This window comes from Vulpes vulpes, chromosome 13, assembly GCF_048418805.1.
Source record: "Vulpes vulpes isolate BD-2025 chromosome 13, VulVul3, whole genome shotgun sequence".
Classification (NCBI taxonomy): domain Eukaryota; kingdom Metazoa; phylum Chordata; class Mammalia; order Carnivora; family Canidae; genus Vulpes; species Vulpes vulpes.
Genome location: NC_132792.1, coordinates 105,714,425 through 105,732,810, shown reverse-complemented (window position 1 = coordinate 105,732,810; position 18,386 = coordinate 105,714,425). Strand labels below are relative to the sequence as shown.

The following is an 18,386-nucleotide window of genomic DNA, read 5'->3' as shown; positions in this document are numbered from 1 at the left end:
GAAGCCTGAGATCTTGGAATGGTTCTGGAAGGCTGGACCTACACTTCTAACATAGACCTTAAACAACAGGGCTCTTTTGTGTGGTTTCTGATGCCTGACATGTGACCTAGCAAAAGCAGCAGTGTGACAAGCCCACGATTCATTCATTTATTCAACAAATATTTATTGAGTTCTCTATGTACCAGGCAGTCAGAATCGTAGGACTAGGTGGGGGATACTGTGTTGTACAAGACAAACAAGGTCCTTGCCCTTATGGACTTACAGACCAAAAAAAAAAAAAAAAAAAGAGGGGAGGGCCAAAAAAAACCCCAGGAAAATGAATAAATGAGATCAATCTACTCTGCTATGAAGGGTGGAGAGACTTCCAGTGAGGCCAAGAATCCAGGCTCACAATGGGCCTAAGAACTGAGGTCAGAGTGGGGAGGCAGGGAACAGACCGCAGGGGGCTTTGCAGGCCAGTGTAAGGAGTTTTTATGTCCTACATAAGGCAGTGGGGATCTTTTGAAGGCCTTTTTCAATAGGAGGGTGGAGTGGGCTGATTTACTTTTCAAATGATAACTTCAGCAGCCGCTTTTTGTGGTACAAACGTCAGGCCTAAAGTCAGAAGATGACCATGCACTCTGCGAATTCGCTGAGGTCGCTGCCGAAGCCCTTAAGAGTCTCATCTTGTTTCCCTGACGGATAATTTGGTCAAAATAAAGCTGTGTAACACGTAGTGGGAGCCAAAGGTCGGAGTCATGCTTTGCTTTCCAATCTTTTTTTTTTTTTTTTTAATTTATTTATTCATGAGAGACACAGAGAGAGGCAGAGACACAGGGAGAAGCAAGCTCCATGCGGGGAGCCCCACACGGACTCGATCGCAGGACCCCAGGATCAGGCCCTGGGCCGAAGGCGGCGCCAAACCGCTGAGCCACCCGGCCTGCCCTGCTTTCCGACCTTGATTCCCCTTACTAGTTAGGAGCTCTAGACCAGTCACCTACTTGTGCCTCAATGATCTCTCTCAGCTGTGAAACGGGGATGACAAAAGTTCTCACCGCCACAGAGCTGTCGTGAAAATGACAATACAGGTGGCGGGTGCAACGTAGGGCGCACGTTGCACTCACAAATACGCGCTTGCATCACTCCTTTCAGAGGGTTACTGAGAGCCTCCTGTGAGACGGCTCGTGGAGCCGTAAAGACTATCTTGGCCGCAGAATTCTTTCTCTCCCCGGTCTCGGAGGCGGAACACAGAACCCTGGGCGCTCGGAGCAGAGAGGCCCGAGGCCAAGCGCAGCCTCAAAGCGAGCATTGTCGTCGCGCCGCCCCTCCCCCGCCCGGAGCGCATCTCCATGGCAACGCAGGGCTTCGCCTCTCTCCGCCTCCTGGGACCCGCAGACCGGAAGCAGTCCGCGCCGGGGGCTTCTGGGAAACGGCTTTAGAGCGGCGTTTCTGCGTCTGCTTTGGACAGCGAAGCTGCTGCGGATCCTGAGCCGGAGGTTTGCGCGAGAATGAGGGGAAGGGCGTGAGGGGGACGCCGGGCTAAGAGGCTGCGGACCTCTTGGCAGGAGTCAGCGAGGAAGCCTGGCGGGCACCTTCCTCCGCTTCCCGGGGGCGCGGAGGACGGGCCGCGGTCTCCGCGTCCAGCAGGCGGGGGGCAGATAGGGGTAGAACGAAGGCCAGATCGGGCTTTCAGCACCAGCGGACGGTCCTCCTTCCCCTGTGTCCTTCGCGACCCTCGCCGCCCCCCCTCCCCCATCAGCCGGTTTTGTTCTATTTCGAGGCCTGGCGTCTCGCGGAGGGTTCTGGGACTCGTTTTGGGCGGAGGTGGGAGGGGGCGGGCCTTGCGCGGGGGCTGCCGGGGCTTGTAGTTCCGCCGGACGCGGGCGGAAGTGCCGTGGCCCCGACGCTGTTGGGGCAGTGGGGCTTTTGGTCGTCCGAAATCGGCCAGCGCGAGGCGAGGAACGGGGGCTGGAGGACGCCAGGGCAGGGGCGGGGTTTGCAGCGGAACCCGGCCGGAGTGAGGCGAGATCACCTGGGACACTGTAGTGACCGCGGGCCTGCCCTCCTTGCACCTCTTCACCGCCCGCGAGCAGGCTGCAAAGCGGACATAAAAGGGAGAGCGCTTGCTTTTCCATAGAAAGAGTGAGCCTTGGATAAGGTAGGGTCCTGGAATAGGAACCTACGGATGTTGGCCGCCACAGTCCAGAGTACTTGATTGAACCTGTCTGCATTACTTGGCTGATAAGGTGTCTTCTGATAACTGGTCTTGTTAGGGTTTCAAGAAGTTTTGTGAAATCATTGGTTTTCAGATTCTGGGCCCTAAATAGATACACTGAGTAACTGCGTGGCTCATTCCTAGTATGTGTTGTAAACAATGGCATGGGCATGACTGTGCAGATAACAAGGAAAGGATCAGAAATAGCACAAGGTTTCCCTGAACATAGAAGCTGGGAAAATTGTGAGTCATCCAGCGTGAGATGCTGATAATGGGCCCTGCATGAAGTTAAGGTGTTATGATAGTGCCTTTTCTTCCTTAAATTTGCTGTGATTAAGGCCTGTCATTATAGATTTGAATGTAGTGGTGTTGGGTGGCTGAATAGCATGGCACCTAGTGGTTAGATTTTTTTTTTCCCCAGTATTTCAGTATTGCTCTGTTACTGAGTAAGTGGATATTTTTAAAGATACATTTTAAGTTCAGGAGATTCTTAAACATTTGAAAAATATTTCTTAACTCCTAAGAAATGTAACTCCTGAAAAGGATTTTGTTAAAAAAATTTTTAAACAGAAAAGCAGTGCCTTTTGAGTTGACCTTCGTGGGACAACCAGTCCTGAGTTGCAAATAATGTGTTCCAACGTCAAATGCATTTAGAAAACACTGAGTTGGACTGGTTCTTACTTGGATTCTTCTGATTATTGAAATAAGGTTTGTTGACTTAGTAGGTCATAGATTGGCCAACTTTTTCTAAATGGCCAGATAGTAAATATTAGGTTTTTCAGACGATATAGTGTCTGTTGAAACTAATCAAATCTGCCATTGTTGAATTGTGAACAAATAAAATTATTTATGGATACAGACATTTTAATATGTCATTTTCACATGTCGTGAAATGTTCTTGTGATTTTTTTGTAGCCATGTAAAAATGAAAACTATTCTTAGTACAAGCATGGTACAAAAATGGGCAGCAAGCCAGATTTGGCTGTAAGCTGTAGTTTGCCAACTTCTGCTGTAGGTGATTGATTGGAATTTTTAATCCAGTAAAAAAAAATACAAGTATCTTTTACTTCTTTTATCAGTATATGTTCAAATTCTTAGGATATTTGGTTATATATTTTTGTTTGTTTTATTTCTTTTCCTCAGGAGTGCCTGTGAAGAAAACAGGGTATTTCCCTGAGGCCTGTATCCTGCCTTGATTGACTTTTCTTGAAGTATTATAAATCAGAATGTCTGCACAGTCTGTGGAAGAGGATTCAATACTTATAATCCCAACTCCAGATGAAGAGGAAAAAATTCTGAGAGTGAAGTTGGAGGAGGATCCCGATGGTGAAGAGGGATCAAGCATCCCCTGGAACCATCTTCCTGATCCAGAGGTTTTCCGACAGCGATTCAGGCAGTTTGGATACCAGGATTCACCTGGGCCCCGTGAAGCTGTGAGCCAGCTTCGAGAACTTTGCCGTCTATGGCTCAGGCCAGAGACACACACAAAAGAACAGATTCTGGAGTTGGTAGTGCTGGAGCAGTTTGTTGCCATCCTACCCAAGGAACTGCAGACTTGGGTTCGAGAGCATCATCCAGAGAATGGAGAAGAGGCAGTGACAGTGCTGGAGGATTTAGAGAGTGAGCTAGATGACCCTGGACAACCGGTGAGTCAGCTTGTGTCACTCTCCTGGGTCAGAAGCACTGGCATAGCACTAGGCAAAGCTGTTGAGTTAATTCCACTCGACTAAATTAGAATTATGTTTATTGGCTCCCCCTTAACCCCTCACTGTCCCCCTCTAGCTATGCTTTGTCACATAGGCCCCCGCAGTATATATGGTGTTACAGTTTCTCTTACGTGTTTTTAGTTCTGAATCTTATCAAATTTCTTCTCACCTGAACTAGACTTCATTTTTTCCAGGTTTCTCTCCGTCGACGAAAACGGGAAGTTCTGGTAGAGGAGATAGTTTCCCAAGAAGAAGCTCAGGGATTACCAAATTCTGAGCTTGATGCTGTGGAGAACCAGCTCAAGTGGGCATCATGGGAGCTCCATTCTCTAAGGCACTGTGGTGAGGACCAAAACTCCCAGTGGGCTAGATGGTGAAAGAGAATGTGGGTTTTTTGTCCAGAACTCTTTGCTTGTTCCCATCAGAGGGTAGGGAATAATTACCTTAACCTGATTTTGTAGACCTAGACATAGTATAGGATTCTGATTCTTACAACAATTGGTCTGCAGATCTCAGGTCTTTATTCTTAGACATTAACATCGTCAGCCTTTTCTTTTAACCTTTTCTTAAAGACCTATTCCCATCGGGCTGGCATTTGTCTTACCTTTGAGCCAGCACCCACTTGTAGGTTAGGTTCCTTATTTTGAGTGCAGCACGTGCAACATTCTTTGTCATCTGTTTCATATCCTTTCGATCTCCTGCTTAATAATTCTCTTGGCATAATCTTACTTGAAGCCTCTTCAAATCCATTCTTTATGTTGCTGACCACTGAAGTCTTTCTAAATTTTTGGTTATTTTTGTTTTTTTCTTTTTTTATTTTTTTTTATTTATTTATTTTTTTTTTTGTTTTTGTTTTTTTCTTCAATGTCCTACCTAGAGTCTTTTTTTTTTTCTAAGAAGCATCTTTTGTAGAAATGATATTTGGTAAAACTCTTCACTTTATCCAAGTATTTATGCAAAAATAGGCTCCATAGCTAAAATCTGCTCTAAGTACAGAAAAATTAAAAGCTCACAATTATAAGTCACTTAAACTAGTCTTTCCCAGTATATTGGCTTTTGATACCACATACTTAATATAGTTTGATACAACCCCAGTATATTCCTAAAACTGCTCCTTGAGACTTTTTCCTTTCCTTGGAATCTTTCCTTGAGGTAGTTGTGGATAATGCTGGTTTATGCCACAGGTGGGGTGGCATCAGGTTTTCTTCCCATCTGAGGGGACAGTGCTAGGGAACCAAAACTGGTGGGGTGGGGCTGAAGTCTGCTAGAGCCTGTGGTTTTACATGTTTCATGGAACATTCTTCTCTGGAATGAAGTTTGAGAACTACTATCCCCGGTCATTGGAGGTGACATTTTCTTGGGTAAAAAATTTCTCCCCTGCCTGAATTTTAGAATAATTTTCCCTTAGTTGTCAGTAGCCTCATTTCAGGGGTCTAGTCTCTACCACATATGGGGAACATTTGTCCCCTCATAATTTTAGCACTTGCTTCTCTGTTCACATCTCCGGACCTCACTGATCGCCTGTACCCTTGAGTCTCTCACTGTTAGTCTCCTCTCTTGACTTTATCCTTTTTTTTTTTTTTTTAAGATTTTATTTATTTATTTGAGATAGTACATGCACAAGCAGGAGGAAGGGCAGAGGGAGAGGGAGAAATAGGCTCCCGAGCTGAGCAGGGAGCTGGACACCGAACTTCATCCCAGGACGCTGGGATGGTGACCTGAGCCGAAGGTAGACGCTTAACCAACTGAGCCATAGACTTTATCCCTTCCTTAATCATTTATCATAGACACGAGTAATGTTTGCTACTTTTCTCATTGCTGCTGCTCACCCTGAAATAACTATATTCTTCAAGGCTTGAAGTTTCCAAAAAGTCTCAAATGAGACTTGCTCATACTGCTTCCTGTAGGTGGGTAGTGGTACTTCTTGTTGGTAATTAATTCAGGCTTTTGTTTCATCAGACTCCTGTAACTGAGGCTTAGAAATAAGAATTCCGGGATCCCTGGGTGGCGCAGTGGTTTGGCGCCTGCCTTTGGCCCGGGGCGCGATCCTGGAGACCCGGGATCGAATCCCACATCAGGCTCCCGGTGCATGGAGCCTGCTTCTTCCTCCGCCTGTGTCTCTGCCTCTCTCTCTCTCTCTGTGACTATCATAAATTAGAAAAAAAAAAAAAAAAAAGAAATAAGAATTCCTTTAAGTACCATGGCAAATACCAAGCAGGGCAACCTTCATTTGTAGGAAAACTTTGATTTACCAAGGGCCTACTGAATGTAAGTATCGTGTCCTGAGTTAACAGAGGATATCCCCAGTTGAGCTTCAGTTTCTTACCTGGACATCTTCTGGGTTCTGCTTTCAGTGTAGTGTTGGCTGTGATCTGCCTTGTCTTGCTCATTTTCTGACAGATTGCCTGTTATTTAACTATTATATTTTGATGTAATTTCTCCCTTCCTCGAAGCAAAAGAATATATAAAGATTTCCTAGGGGCAATTTTATCTTATGTTTCTTCTGAAGTTTCATCCAGACCTAGCAGCATCACTCCAACAGTCTTAGCATCTACCATCCTTCTGCCCTTTGTTTTCTGATTAGTATTGTATAGCCCACTTCGTGTTATCACTTTTTTTCAGAAACAGCCTTTTAATTCCTCATTATGTTAGCATGCCATTACCTCCCTTAGGCTCATAATCAGTCATTCCAGTTTTTTCTTTTTTGGAGTAGGCTACCTTCTCACTAGTTTTCAGAGTGCTGCTTATAGATATATGGAAGCTATTTACTTTTAGTTCACTTTTACTCAATTTTTTTCAGGTTTTTTTCCTCCCAGAATAGGAAATGAATGATATTTACATTTTCTCTTTATTTCAGATGATGATGGTAGGACTGAAAATGGAGCACTAGCTCCAAAGCAGGAGATTCCTTCAGCAGTAGAATCTCATGAAGTTCCTGGCACTCTAAATATAGGTGTTCCTCAGATTTTTAAGTATGGAGAAGCCTGTTTCCCCAAGGGCAGATTTGAAAGAAAGAGAAATCCCTCTCGAAAGAAACAGCATATATGTGATGAATGTGGAAAACACTTCAGTCAGGGCTCAGCCCTCATTCTTCATCAAAGAATCCACAGTGGGGAGAAACCCTACGGATGTGTTGAATGTGGGAAAGCATTCAGCAGAAGTTCTATTCTTGTGCAACATCAGAGAGTCCATACTGGAGAAAAACCTTACAAATGTCTTGAATGTGGAAAAGCCTTTAGCCAGAATTCTGGGCTTATTAATCATCAGAGAATCCATACTGGGGAGAAACCTTATGAATGCGTTCAGTGTGGGAAATCTTATAGTCAAAGCTCGAATCTTTTTAGACATCAGCGAAGACACAATGCAGAAAAACTTCTGAATGTTGTGAAAGTTTAAGAAATTACAAAAAAAAAATCAGCACTCAGGTCTTTTTCTTCAGAAATGAAGACAAAATTAAAAACAAATGATACATAATAGTTTTATTTCCCTATATAGACTGTTAGAAAAGCCACTGGGAAATGTAGAAAATCTTCACCCACCATTATTTTATCTTGAAAGAAACAATGTCATACCTGCCTAGAAACTGAAATTTTAAACTTAATTCAGGTGTTAATGCCTAAATCTTCCATGTGATGTTTATATTCTTACTGTTTTTCCAAATAATGAACTACCTGATTCTTTGTCCCTTAAAAGTTTCCTTTTTAGACAGACGTTATTTCTGTGTTGATCATTCAGATGTTCTTGGCAAGGATACATTCCCTTCTATGTTATAAGGCAATATAGGAATTATAAAATCTGAAAACTGAAACTATTTTTTAAAAAATTTACCCTTCTGTTTCCTTTTACCTAATTTGAGTATGCATTTCAGAATGTAAAGGCTCAATTTAAAATGAGCCTTAAAACTCAGATAAGAAGTGATGGTGATAAAACATCAGTGAATGGGACACCTAGATTGGGGAAGAGAAACATACATTGTTTCAAGAATTGAAGTATAGCAAGAATTTATCTCAATGTAATCATCTGCCTGTAGGGAAACTCAAACACCACTTGTCCTGTCTGTCATTTGAAGGCATCCCGCTAATGAGAATAATGTTCTCCTATGTTACTGCTAGAAAGCAGACAGTGTGAACAATAAATACTTGTAAAACTAGGAGAGTAGAAATTCTAACACTGGGGAAGAATTTGTAGTGAACAGCAGTGTCGAAGGGCAAATGTGAACATGAGGGTAATGGTCTGTCTTGGCTTTTAGAAAACAAAAGAGACTTGAAGTTCTGATTTATTATTTTGCCTTTCTTTTGTTAAGGACACAAAAATCCATGACAGGTGGGCAACAAGTATCAGGTTTGCGGTTTTATTCTTTTGGTACAAAAGGGTTGCACACCAGGCTAACAAAGCAGCCATGCATTTATTATTAAACATTTTCTACCGACAAGGCACTGTGCTAGGTACTGTAACCCTACCATAGGTAGGTAGATATTTCTTCCACTGTAAATCATTGGGGATTTAGTCTAAAACCGTTCCATGTGAGTTAGCTTCTTCCCTCTGTCTGAGCAGTCCTGGGGGAGGTCATCTCTGAGATTCCCAGAGCCATAGTTCTCTTACCAGGGTGTTGTGTTTGGGGGAAAGGAAGACTCAGCTCAAAGAGCTAGCCAGCTCTCCAGCAATCTTCAGAGGTGAGTCTAAGATCCTCTATCACAGTTTGGAGGTTTGTGGGTCTTTTAAACTAATCAATCTCTAGTAGCATCGAGGTTGTACTTACATGTTAAGTTGAATGGATTGTTCTATTTAAAAAATAAACAATAGGTTATTAACAACTAGTTTATTAACTATCAGAATTGAACTTTTTTTTTTTTTTAATTTTAAGTCTTAACACATTTTACAAAATGTATAAAAGTAATACATTGTAGTAGTAGGATTATATACTCTTTGGCTGAGAATCCCAAGTACTGTGGTTTTATTGTTTAGTGGAAAACTCTGGAAGTTAAAATAGAGAATATGAGAAAAGGCTTTTTTTATAGTGGGCATTAATTGTGTGGAAAATGACCCATGTGAATAAAAAGATTTCATAGTTCCAGAGATTTTGGTTACATCTAGTGCTTGGATCAAATTTAAAAATGGAAGGTGAGATTTGCATGAGCCTGTTAAAAAGCATAGTAATAAATGCAAGGCCAGCTGGTGGGAAAGTGAGGCAGAATGGAGCTTGTTTATAGATTTTCTGATAACAATTAATTATAAGAAATGTGCTTTATAGATTAAGATTTATTGAAGTATAAATATGTAGTAATGATATAATGTATTTTAAGTTATACAAGAAAATGTAGGGACTTTCGTTTGGGTATTTTTCTCTTTGTGGCTGAGAGGAAACAAGTCAATGTCCAATAAAGCTATAATCTCCTCCGCTCTAAGCTAAAATGATCTTGAGTTGATTTATTTATTTATAACTGGCTTCTTTCCAAGTAGGTTTTGAGGTGGTATATTTTTAATGCTTCTGCTGGGATGACAGATTTCTTGTATCAGAGTAGGTAAGAAGAGAGCAACCTCTCAGTAGCTAGAATTTCACCCTTTTTTAAAATCTTACATCTTTCCTCTACACAAAGAAGCTTCCCTGTGGTACATTTGTCATAAATGCCAAAGATGTTTGGTATGTCAGAGCTTAGAAAAAGTGGTGTTAGACTTGGCAAATACAAGTTTGTCTTGTCAGACATCTGATACATGTGTGTTGTTTAGAAAGGATTCTGAGGTTAAGGCAAGGCTCTGTTGGGAAAATGGGCTGGACCCAAAAAAGACTGGATTAGGGTACACGGGAAAATAAATTGTAGTCTGGGTATTCATCATCTCCAGTTTGGCTAAGTCCCCATTAGACAAATTGATTTAAAATAACTAATCAGTGATTTATTATTTCATCCAGCCATTAATTTATGCTCACAGATAATCACAGCAATTCTGGGGGCTGCCCAGCCTCTGATGGAGTGGTGATCTGGTAGTTGCCAAGCAGTGCCATCTGTTCGGTTAGTAAAAGAGCAGTCATGATTAATGGCGTGCAGACCGCTGAGAATTGCCCAATGGCTACTGAGCATCACTCATTATTGCTAAATATTCTTCTGTTTTCTTGGGGGTTAAGCTCACAAAACTTAATTTAGCAATATGTTTATCACATTTAAGTAAATTGAAGGGAGGGGTATATGTATTGAAATAATCTGCACGCCAGGCACTGGATTAATCACTATACCTATCTCGCTTAGATTTGTAAACCAGGAAAGAAAGATTCGGAGATTGTGTGACTTGCATGTGGCCCAATTACAGCTAAAACTCAGATCTTAGTTCTCTGAACTTTACGGGGATATAGATTTTTTCACAGTGCAGTGAGTGATGGCTGTTAAACCTTGATAAATTTTATGCTTTTTATGGTTACAAATTTAAAAGCTTACTAAACACGTTAATTTGAATTTTCTACAGTATAGAAATGTTAAATGAAAAAGGACATTCCTTTTCACAGTCTTACTCAGAAGTAATAATTGGTTTGCTATTCTTCCAGACTTAAGCATATACATAGTTAAACAAAATGTGTTAATAGTTGAGACTCTGGTTGCGGTACACAGGCACTGTTGGAAGCGCTTTACCGTGGATTAACCCTTAATCTTTACAGCAACCATATGAGGTAGGTACATAGCCTCATTTTCCATGTACTGCACTGAAACTTGCCTCCCCACCTTGATGTAGACATTGTTCTTTATGGCTGCACACTATTCCATTGCATGAATATACTGTAATTTAACCCCTGATTGATGGAAGAATTCTTTGCAATTTTTTATTACAGATAAAAGTATAGTTAACATTTTTACCCATCTATTTTGCTGGCTGTGTGGATATTTCTGTAGGATAAATAGCAAGAAATAGATTTATTGGGTCAGAGAATGTACACATTTAACATTTTGAGAACTATCAACAAAAAGATGGTACTAATTTACAACTCCATCAGTAGAGTGCCTGTTTGCCTCCACTCCCACCAACACCAAATCCTTAAATATTTTTACCACTCTGATAGGCAAAATTTGTCTTTATTGATTAGGAGGAACATATTTTTATGTTTATTGGCCACTTGAATATCCTGTTGTGAACTGTTTGCCTATTTTTATTTTTTTAATTATGGAAGTATAAATGACTACTGTCTCATTATAGAAAACTTAAATGATACACAAGAGCAAAGAGAGACCTTTTCTCCAGCACTTCCAATCACATTCCACTGTCCACAATTTGAAATACATCCTAGTTCTCTTCCCAAACATTTCCATATGAATATACATATACTTAAATGCTGTCTTTACGTAAATAAGATCATATATATGTATTGTTTAGCTTTTTTTTTTTTGTCTCAAAAATTGATCCTAAGGTCTTTAAATATCTTTAATGGTTGATTTGAATAAGAACTAATACTAGGAAAATCCCATTATTTAACTATTCCCTTATTTTTTCTCTTGCTATTATTACACTGCCAAAGTAAACATCCTTTTCATGTATTTCTGTGCACATGTGTGAATTTCTTTAGGATGGAGTTATATGAGGTGGATGATTGGGTCAAAGGATGTGCTTTCTGATAGACCCATCTTAGCCTTTCCAAAGGTCTTCATAACTTTGTTTTCACCCATATGTATAGAAAGTGCTCATGTCCTCACATAGCCTTACCTACAAGTGATAATGTTTATCTGATGGGCAAAAAAGAAAAAAAAATCATCTTGTATTTCCCTAATTAATGGTGAGGTTGAGGTTCTTAATTTATTGGCTACTTTTATCATGGATTGTTTGTTCATGTCCTTTACCTATAATAGCTTTTCTGTTGGGTTATGTGTGGATATATGTTGTTGGGTGGTTTTTTTGTTGTTTTTGTTGTTGTTCAGCATCTTTCCCCATCCTCTGGTAACAGAATCCTTATTTATTGTGGGGAACTCATGCCCTGTGGCTTAGATGAGTAGATGACCAGGTCTGGCCTTCCTGAGTAGTCCTGCAGCTTCTTAGCCACAGTGATTAAAGAATGGGCATGTAACTCAAGCCAGGCAAAAGAGAGCTCTCAACAGAACTTCTGCTGGAACTATTGGAAAGAAGGCTCTACAGAAATCCCACGAACTAAGGACTGTAGCCTGAATTTTTGCCATGTGGAGAGTCTGAGAAGAAACTCAGAGATTAGCAGAAAGGAATGAGAACTAAGTTCTGATGTCATTTTTCTGGAGGCCCTAGATCCAGCTGTGCCTAAAGCCTGCCCTACCTCCAAACTTCAAAGTTTTGTGAGCCAATAAAGTCCCTTTCTTGTTTAAAATAACTGAATTGGGTTTCTGTCCTGATTAATATAGGTTCTTTGTATTTTCTTATTGATTTGTAGAAAAGCTTTGTAATTCTAAACTCTAGACTTAACACTTTATGCACTATATAGGTTAATAAAATTAGCATGGCCTTCCATGACTTGGCCTCTGTCAACTTCTGCCATTTGTTACTCCCCTCTGCACCACACACATAACATTTTACATTCCGACAATAACTGAATATTGGTGTTGGGAACATCTATAGATGAAAAGCCTTTCACAGTCTTGTCTTTGGCATGTCTCTTTCATCTTTCATACAGATTCATTAACCTGGTCCTCGGACTGGTGATTACACTGCCAAGTCTGTGCTGTACCCACCTCCAACCATTACTCTTGGAGCATTCCCCTCAGGCACCCACTGTATGTGACCCTTGAAGCACTCCCCTCCTCAAACATGGTTCTCTGGGGCCCTAATTTTATTATCAGACTTGTGGATCTGAAGTTGCTAATGTCCAAAACCTTGTTGTCGGGGTTTGCATCTATTGCTTCTATATGTGGAAACTACACACAACAGTTGAGAAAGGAAAAGCATATTGTATGTCATACGATGGGTGGTAAGGAGGAAATAAATTGGAAAAGAAAGTGAAATTTGAGGGAAGATAGGAGTAACGATAAGAAAGCAAGCCATGAGACTCTAGAGGAAAGATATCCATACTTGGGAATATCAAGTGCAAAGAACTTGATGTGGGAGCAATGTAATTTGTTCAAGGAACAGCAAGGGGGCAGAGACACTGAAGCAGAATAAACATGAAGTAAAGTGGGTGAAGCCAGGAAATAAATGGGGAAAGGGTAGAGAGTGGGGCCAGATATGGAAGACCTGGTTTAGCCATTGATGGGACTATGACTTTAAATGAAATGGGAAACCATTTGGGGGCAAAGAAGTAGTATGACTAGGTGCTAAGAATAGAACAAAAGTGCCCAGCTACTTATTTTCTTTAAATTCTTTTTTTTTTTTTTAAAGATTTTATTTATTCATGAGAGACACAAAGAGGCAGAGACATAGGCAGAGGGAAAAGCAGGCCCCTCGCAGGGAGCCCAACATGAGACTCAATCCCAGGATCACACCCTGAGCCAAGGCAGATGCCCAGCCACTGAGCCACCCAGGTGTCCCTCTTTAAATTCTTTAACATGTTTCAAATAAATAAAATCAAATGTTTCTTTGCATATTTTCTTTATGAAGGTGGTAATACAGTGTTTAGAAATAAAAATCACCAAAAAGTGACCCATAAGTCCACAATTCTGGTAGCATCCCATTCACATTTTAATTTTCTTTATACCTATCCCCATATCTACCTATTAAACAGGGGGAAAAAAGTGTCCATATTTATTGATTTTATTAGTGCCTTCTTTCCTTTTAACTTTGGATCATTTGTGCTTCTGCCTGAATGCTCCATTGGCTCTAAGCTATCCTCTCACACTTACTCAAAGGCGTGTTCCCAACAATCTTCATCTTGCATTATTGATTTTCCTCTCCTGGATTTTCCTGATTATTATGCAAATATGTCCTGTTTTGTTTTTAAAACATGAACTCACAAAATCTGTTGGGCCAAGATGACCAGATCTAACCTGCCTGAACAAATACTACAAAATATATCCCACAAACGATCAGGGAGATGGGATCTCTGAGAGATGGGAAACAAATTGAAGGAAGGTTGGGTGTCTCAGTTTACTACCTGGAGGGAGTTTCTAGGCCACAGCACGGGGAAGGAGAACTCAAGTAGAGTCTCCCTTAGTTGAAAAATTGGAGCAAGAGGTCCTGGGAGGCCACGGTGCCTAGCTTTTGCAAGGCAATATACCAGATAGGAGAGAACACTGGGGGTCTGCAGAGGACTCACCTCGAGTCTCGTACTGATGAGCACATGTGTATAGGGAAACTACTAGAGGTGGAGAAAGAACCATCCAAAAGGATTAGAGAAAAAAATCACTGGAACTCACAGAGGGTACCTGAGTAGAAAACCTCATAATTCACAGGGCATCAGCTAAAGCATTGGTTCTCAAGGGCAACTTGGCCTGCCACTATTGCCTGCCACCTTCACCCCATCCCCACCAGTTCGGCTACTTCTGGAGACATTTTTTGGTTGTTACAACCAAAGAAGATAGGTTCTACTGGCATCTGGTGGATAGAGGCCAGAGATGCTACTGCACATCCTACAATGCATAATGAATTATCCAGCCCTAAATATCAACAGTGCTGTGGCTGGCTGGGAAACTCTTGGTTTAAGTAGTAGGAAGGGTCATGCCTCCTAAATGAAGAAAAATGAACCCTAGACTCATACTCCCTAAAAGACACTTAATAGCAAGACCTGAGAGGATAAAACTGTATCCAAATAATTTAAATACATCCCAGGACAGAACTCAAGAATATATAAAAAATATCCAGCATCCATTAAGGCACAATGCATAATGTCTAGCATCCAATCAGAAATTATAAGTCATACAAAGAAGCAGGAAAATACAATCTATAATAAAAACCACTCAACTAAAACGGCCCAGAAATGACAAAGAATTAGTAGACCAAAAAAAAAAAGAATTAGTAGACAAGCACATTAAGACAATTACAATTATATTCCATATGATCAAGAAGCTAGTAGAAACATTGAACATGTTTGGTAAAGACATCAAAGGTATATAAAAAAGCAACCAAACTAGAGACAAAAACTACAATGTCTGAAGTTAAAAAACAAAACACACAGATGGAATTAATTGTAGTTAAAATGCAATAGAAGAAGAAAAAAAGTATATAAGAGATATTAATAGAAACTATCCAAAATGAAAAACAGGAAAACACTGAGAAAAAATGAGTAGAGCATCAACATGCTGTGGTACAACTTCAAGTGCCCTGATAGGTATAATTATAATTTGAGTCCTCAAAGGTGAGAGAAAGGAAGTATAGAGAAATATTTGAAAAAATAATTTATGGGATGCAGTACTTATAGGGAAATGTATACCAATAAACACATTAGGAAAAAAAAAGTCTTGGGGTACCTGGATAGCTCAGTGGGTTAAGCAAGCACCAGACCCTTGATTTCGGCTCAGGCCATGATCTCAGGCTCATGAAATGGAGCCCGGCAGCTGGCTCCACACTTGGCATGGAGCATGTTTGGGCTTCTGTCTCTCCTTCTCCCACTCCTGCACATGCTCTCTCTTTCTAAAAAAGAAAAAGTCTTAATTTAGTTACCTCAGCTTCCATCTTAAGAAACCAAAATAAGAACAAATTAAACCCAAAGTAAAGAGAAGAAACAAAATAGCAAAGATTAGATTGGAGATCAACAAAAACAGAAAAATGAGAAAAAAATTCCTGTATTCTTTTTAAATCAAAAGCTAACATTTTAAAACGATTAATAAAATTAATAAATTTCAAGCCAGACTCTTTGGGGTGGGAGGAGGTTGGACGTGGGAAAAGAAAGAGAAAATAGATATTACATTAGGAATGAGAGATGTGACATTATGGTATAAAAATTCTTACATAAAGTGTTGTAGTAAAGTTTGCTCACCTCCATATTGCTGATTCCAATACTCATTTATTAGACTTCTATTGCTTGAGCCATCAGCAATATTTTTGCATGACTGAAGCATTTTCATTTGACTTCAAGAACAACATGCTTGGTTTTTCTCAACCTCACCGGGCATTTTGCCTCAGTCTCAACACTATCTCTTTATCTCTTTGGACCTCTACATGGTGCAGTGTTCATATCTCTTTCCTTTTCTACCTATACTCTCTTCCTGGGTGATCTCATCTGGTTTTATCTCCTTAAATTATCTACCGCTGCAAAATCTGTATCTCAGCCTCGACCCCTTCTTGGAACTACAGGCTCATATATTCCAGAAATAGCCACACTGAGGCCTGCTTTAGTTAACTGGATTCCTAAGAAAACAGAGCCTAAGATAAAACAAAACAAAAACAAACAAAACCGTATTGTTAATATTTCATTGAAGTGATGCAATCCCAGAAAAGGTTGAGAAGGGTAAATGGGACACGAAAAAGGAAGGAGAGCAGATACAACTGTTGCTGAGCTGTGTTAGAGCTGCGGAATAGTTGTTTGCTTAGTCTCACTGTGTTCATTTTTTTTTATTATTATTTTAAAATTTTTATTTATTTATGATAGTCACAGAGAGAGAGAGGCGCAGAGACACAGGCAGGGAGAGAAGCAGGCTCCATGCACCGGGAGCCCGATGTGGGATTTGATCCCACGTCTCCAGGATCACACCCTGGGCCAAAGGCAGGCGCCAAACCGTTGCGCCACACAGGGATCCCAGTCTCACTGTGTTCAGAGCGCAAGTGCTATGGACTACATCTCAGCTCATCGTGGGGCTGGAGGGAGAAGACTTTTCTGCAGACTCTCCCTCTCTCTGGTCAGTTTCTACCACGGAGTATGATTCCTCCATACTTCCAGGTGGCACCTTCAACCTCTCCAGCAGCAAGCACTAGAAGTCCAGCTCCAAGGGTCATGGGTCTCTGAGCAGAACACTGCAGAGGAAGCGGCTTATAAACTGAGTTTGGAACAATGACTAGCTACACATCTTAAACCTAACATGCCCTAAATCAGGCCTTTAATTCCTTCCCACACATGTCCTTTATCTCAGAAAGTGGCAATTCTGTCCTTCCTGTTGCTTAGGCTAATAGCCTACCTGCTTCCCTGCTTGCCTCATCACTTCACGCTCTTCTCAACATGGCAGCCAGATTGTGTCACTTTGGCTCAAAATCCTCTTCCTTTTTGCCTGATTTAAATGTCAAAGGGACACTGCATCTGCCACTTACTCTTAAACTATTCAGAAGAAAACCCTCATATATCGATGGATAGATAGATAGATAGATAGATAGATAGATAGATAGATAGATAGATATGTATCTGATTAAAAAGCAGGTAGATAGAGAATTATAAATTGTAATAAAATGTCAACATTTGGGGTATCTCGTGCAGGAATTCTTTAATTCTTGCAATTTTCTATAAGTTTGAAATTATGTCAAAAGTCAAAGATAAAGAAAACTTAATGGTCCAGTAAGGGTGAATCACTAAAGGAAAATCAGTTTAAGTGCTATTATTGAGAAAGCTTGGGGCAGGAATGGGGTTGGGGGGATACTGAGAAAGCAATTATAAATATCCACGATAGCCATAATTTAAAATGATGATGTAGAGCTATGCTTGGGGGCATATAAAATCTTAATAACAATGGGGAAAATTTAGTTTACCACTATTAATAGCATTTTTGCCAAAATAATACACACATATATATAGAACAGCATACACCAAAATTCTAGGTTTGCAAAATAGGCTTCTGGAGACAGTGACTTTTACTAATTTTTTTCTTTTTACAGAAGAACTAGCAGCATATTTATAATAAGCAAAATAATAATATAAAAAATAAATCAAAAGTTAAAAAGAAAAAATTCTCATTGAGGTCAGGGGTCAGCAAATGTTTTCTGTAAATGGCCAGATAATAAATATTTTCAGTTTTGCAGGCCCTACAGCTTCTGCTGCAACTATGCAACTCTGCCATTGTAGCAGAAAGCAGCCATAGGTAACACACAAGCAAATTGGCATGGCTGGGTTCCATTTTAACTTTATTTACAAAAACAGGTGGCAGGCTGGTCTTCCTGAGGTACTTTGCTGACACATTATTTAGCTGGATACTTTTTTTCCCTAAACCATGGCTTACAGGCAAGAAATGTTCCCATTCCTATAGAACTTCGCATGGGGCCCCCTGGACCAGCTGAAGGTCTGAGATTCCACTGGCTCTGTGCAATTAGCTGTGTCATTGAGTAAGCTGACTAAATGAAATTCAATGAAAATATCTAACCAAAGCCACATTTATAAGCAAATAAACACTTTGTCTAGGGAAGTGTAATGTGATAAATATGCATTGTATGATAAGTGTAGATAGATTCAGTCTGTCAGAGAACTGGATCCCAGCTGTCAGAAAAAGATTCCTTTTAATATGCCCTGGAGGCTCAGCTGCAGCTCCCTGACAGCTGGAGTGATCAAAGGCCTGCAGGGTATCCTAGGGAGATGTGGAGAGATGGGTATGCCAAAATCCTGGAGAAAGCCTGGCTCCTCCTGGCCCTGTTCCATGAATGAAATCTTCCTCTGTAAGGAACAAAATCTACAGCTTCCATAAAATTAGCTGGGTAAG

General features: G+C 40.6%; 1 protein-coding gene across 2 annotated transcripts; it reads left to right on the top strand.

Annotated features, from left to right (window-relative positions):
- The first annotated feature begins 1,103 nt into the window (after window positions 1-1,103).
- On the top strand, window positions 1,104-12,211 carry ZNF24 (zinc finger protein 24). Of its 2 annotated transcripts, none has more exons than XM_025996973.2 (4): window positions 1,104-1,475; window positions 3,338-3,840; window positions 4,095-4,242; window positions 6,758-12,211. In XM_025996973.2, the coding sequence occupies exons 2-4, from the start codon at window positions 3,421-3,423 to the stop codon at window positions 7,294-7,296; spliced, it is 1,107 nt and encodes a 368-aa protein (XP_025852758.1). In that variant the 5' UTR covers window positions 1,104-1,475; window positions 3,338-3,420; the 3' UTR covers window positions 7,297-12,211. The 2 variants fall into 2 exon arrangements, with proteins under 2 accessions (XP_025852758.1, XP_072588296.1); XM_072732195.1 differs by having other exon boundaries at window positions 1,411-2,137.
- Window positions 12,212-18,386: the final 6,175 nt, after the last annotated feature.

Bases quoted from the DNA above. Each gene is read 5' to 3' on its own strand.
- ZNF24 (XM_025996973.2), top strand. From the start codon at position 3,421: ATGTCTGCACAGTCTGTGGAAGAGGATTCAATACTTATAATCCCAACT. The intron at 3,841-4,094 runs GTGAGTCAGCTT...CATTTTTTCCAG, and splicing joins TAGATGACCCTGGACAACCG to GTTTCTCTCCGTCGACGAAA. The intron at 4,243-6,757 runs GTGAGGACCAAA...TCTTTATTTCAG, and splicing joins CCATTCTCTAAGGCACTGTG to ATGATGATGGTAGGACTGAA.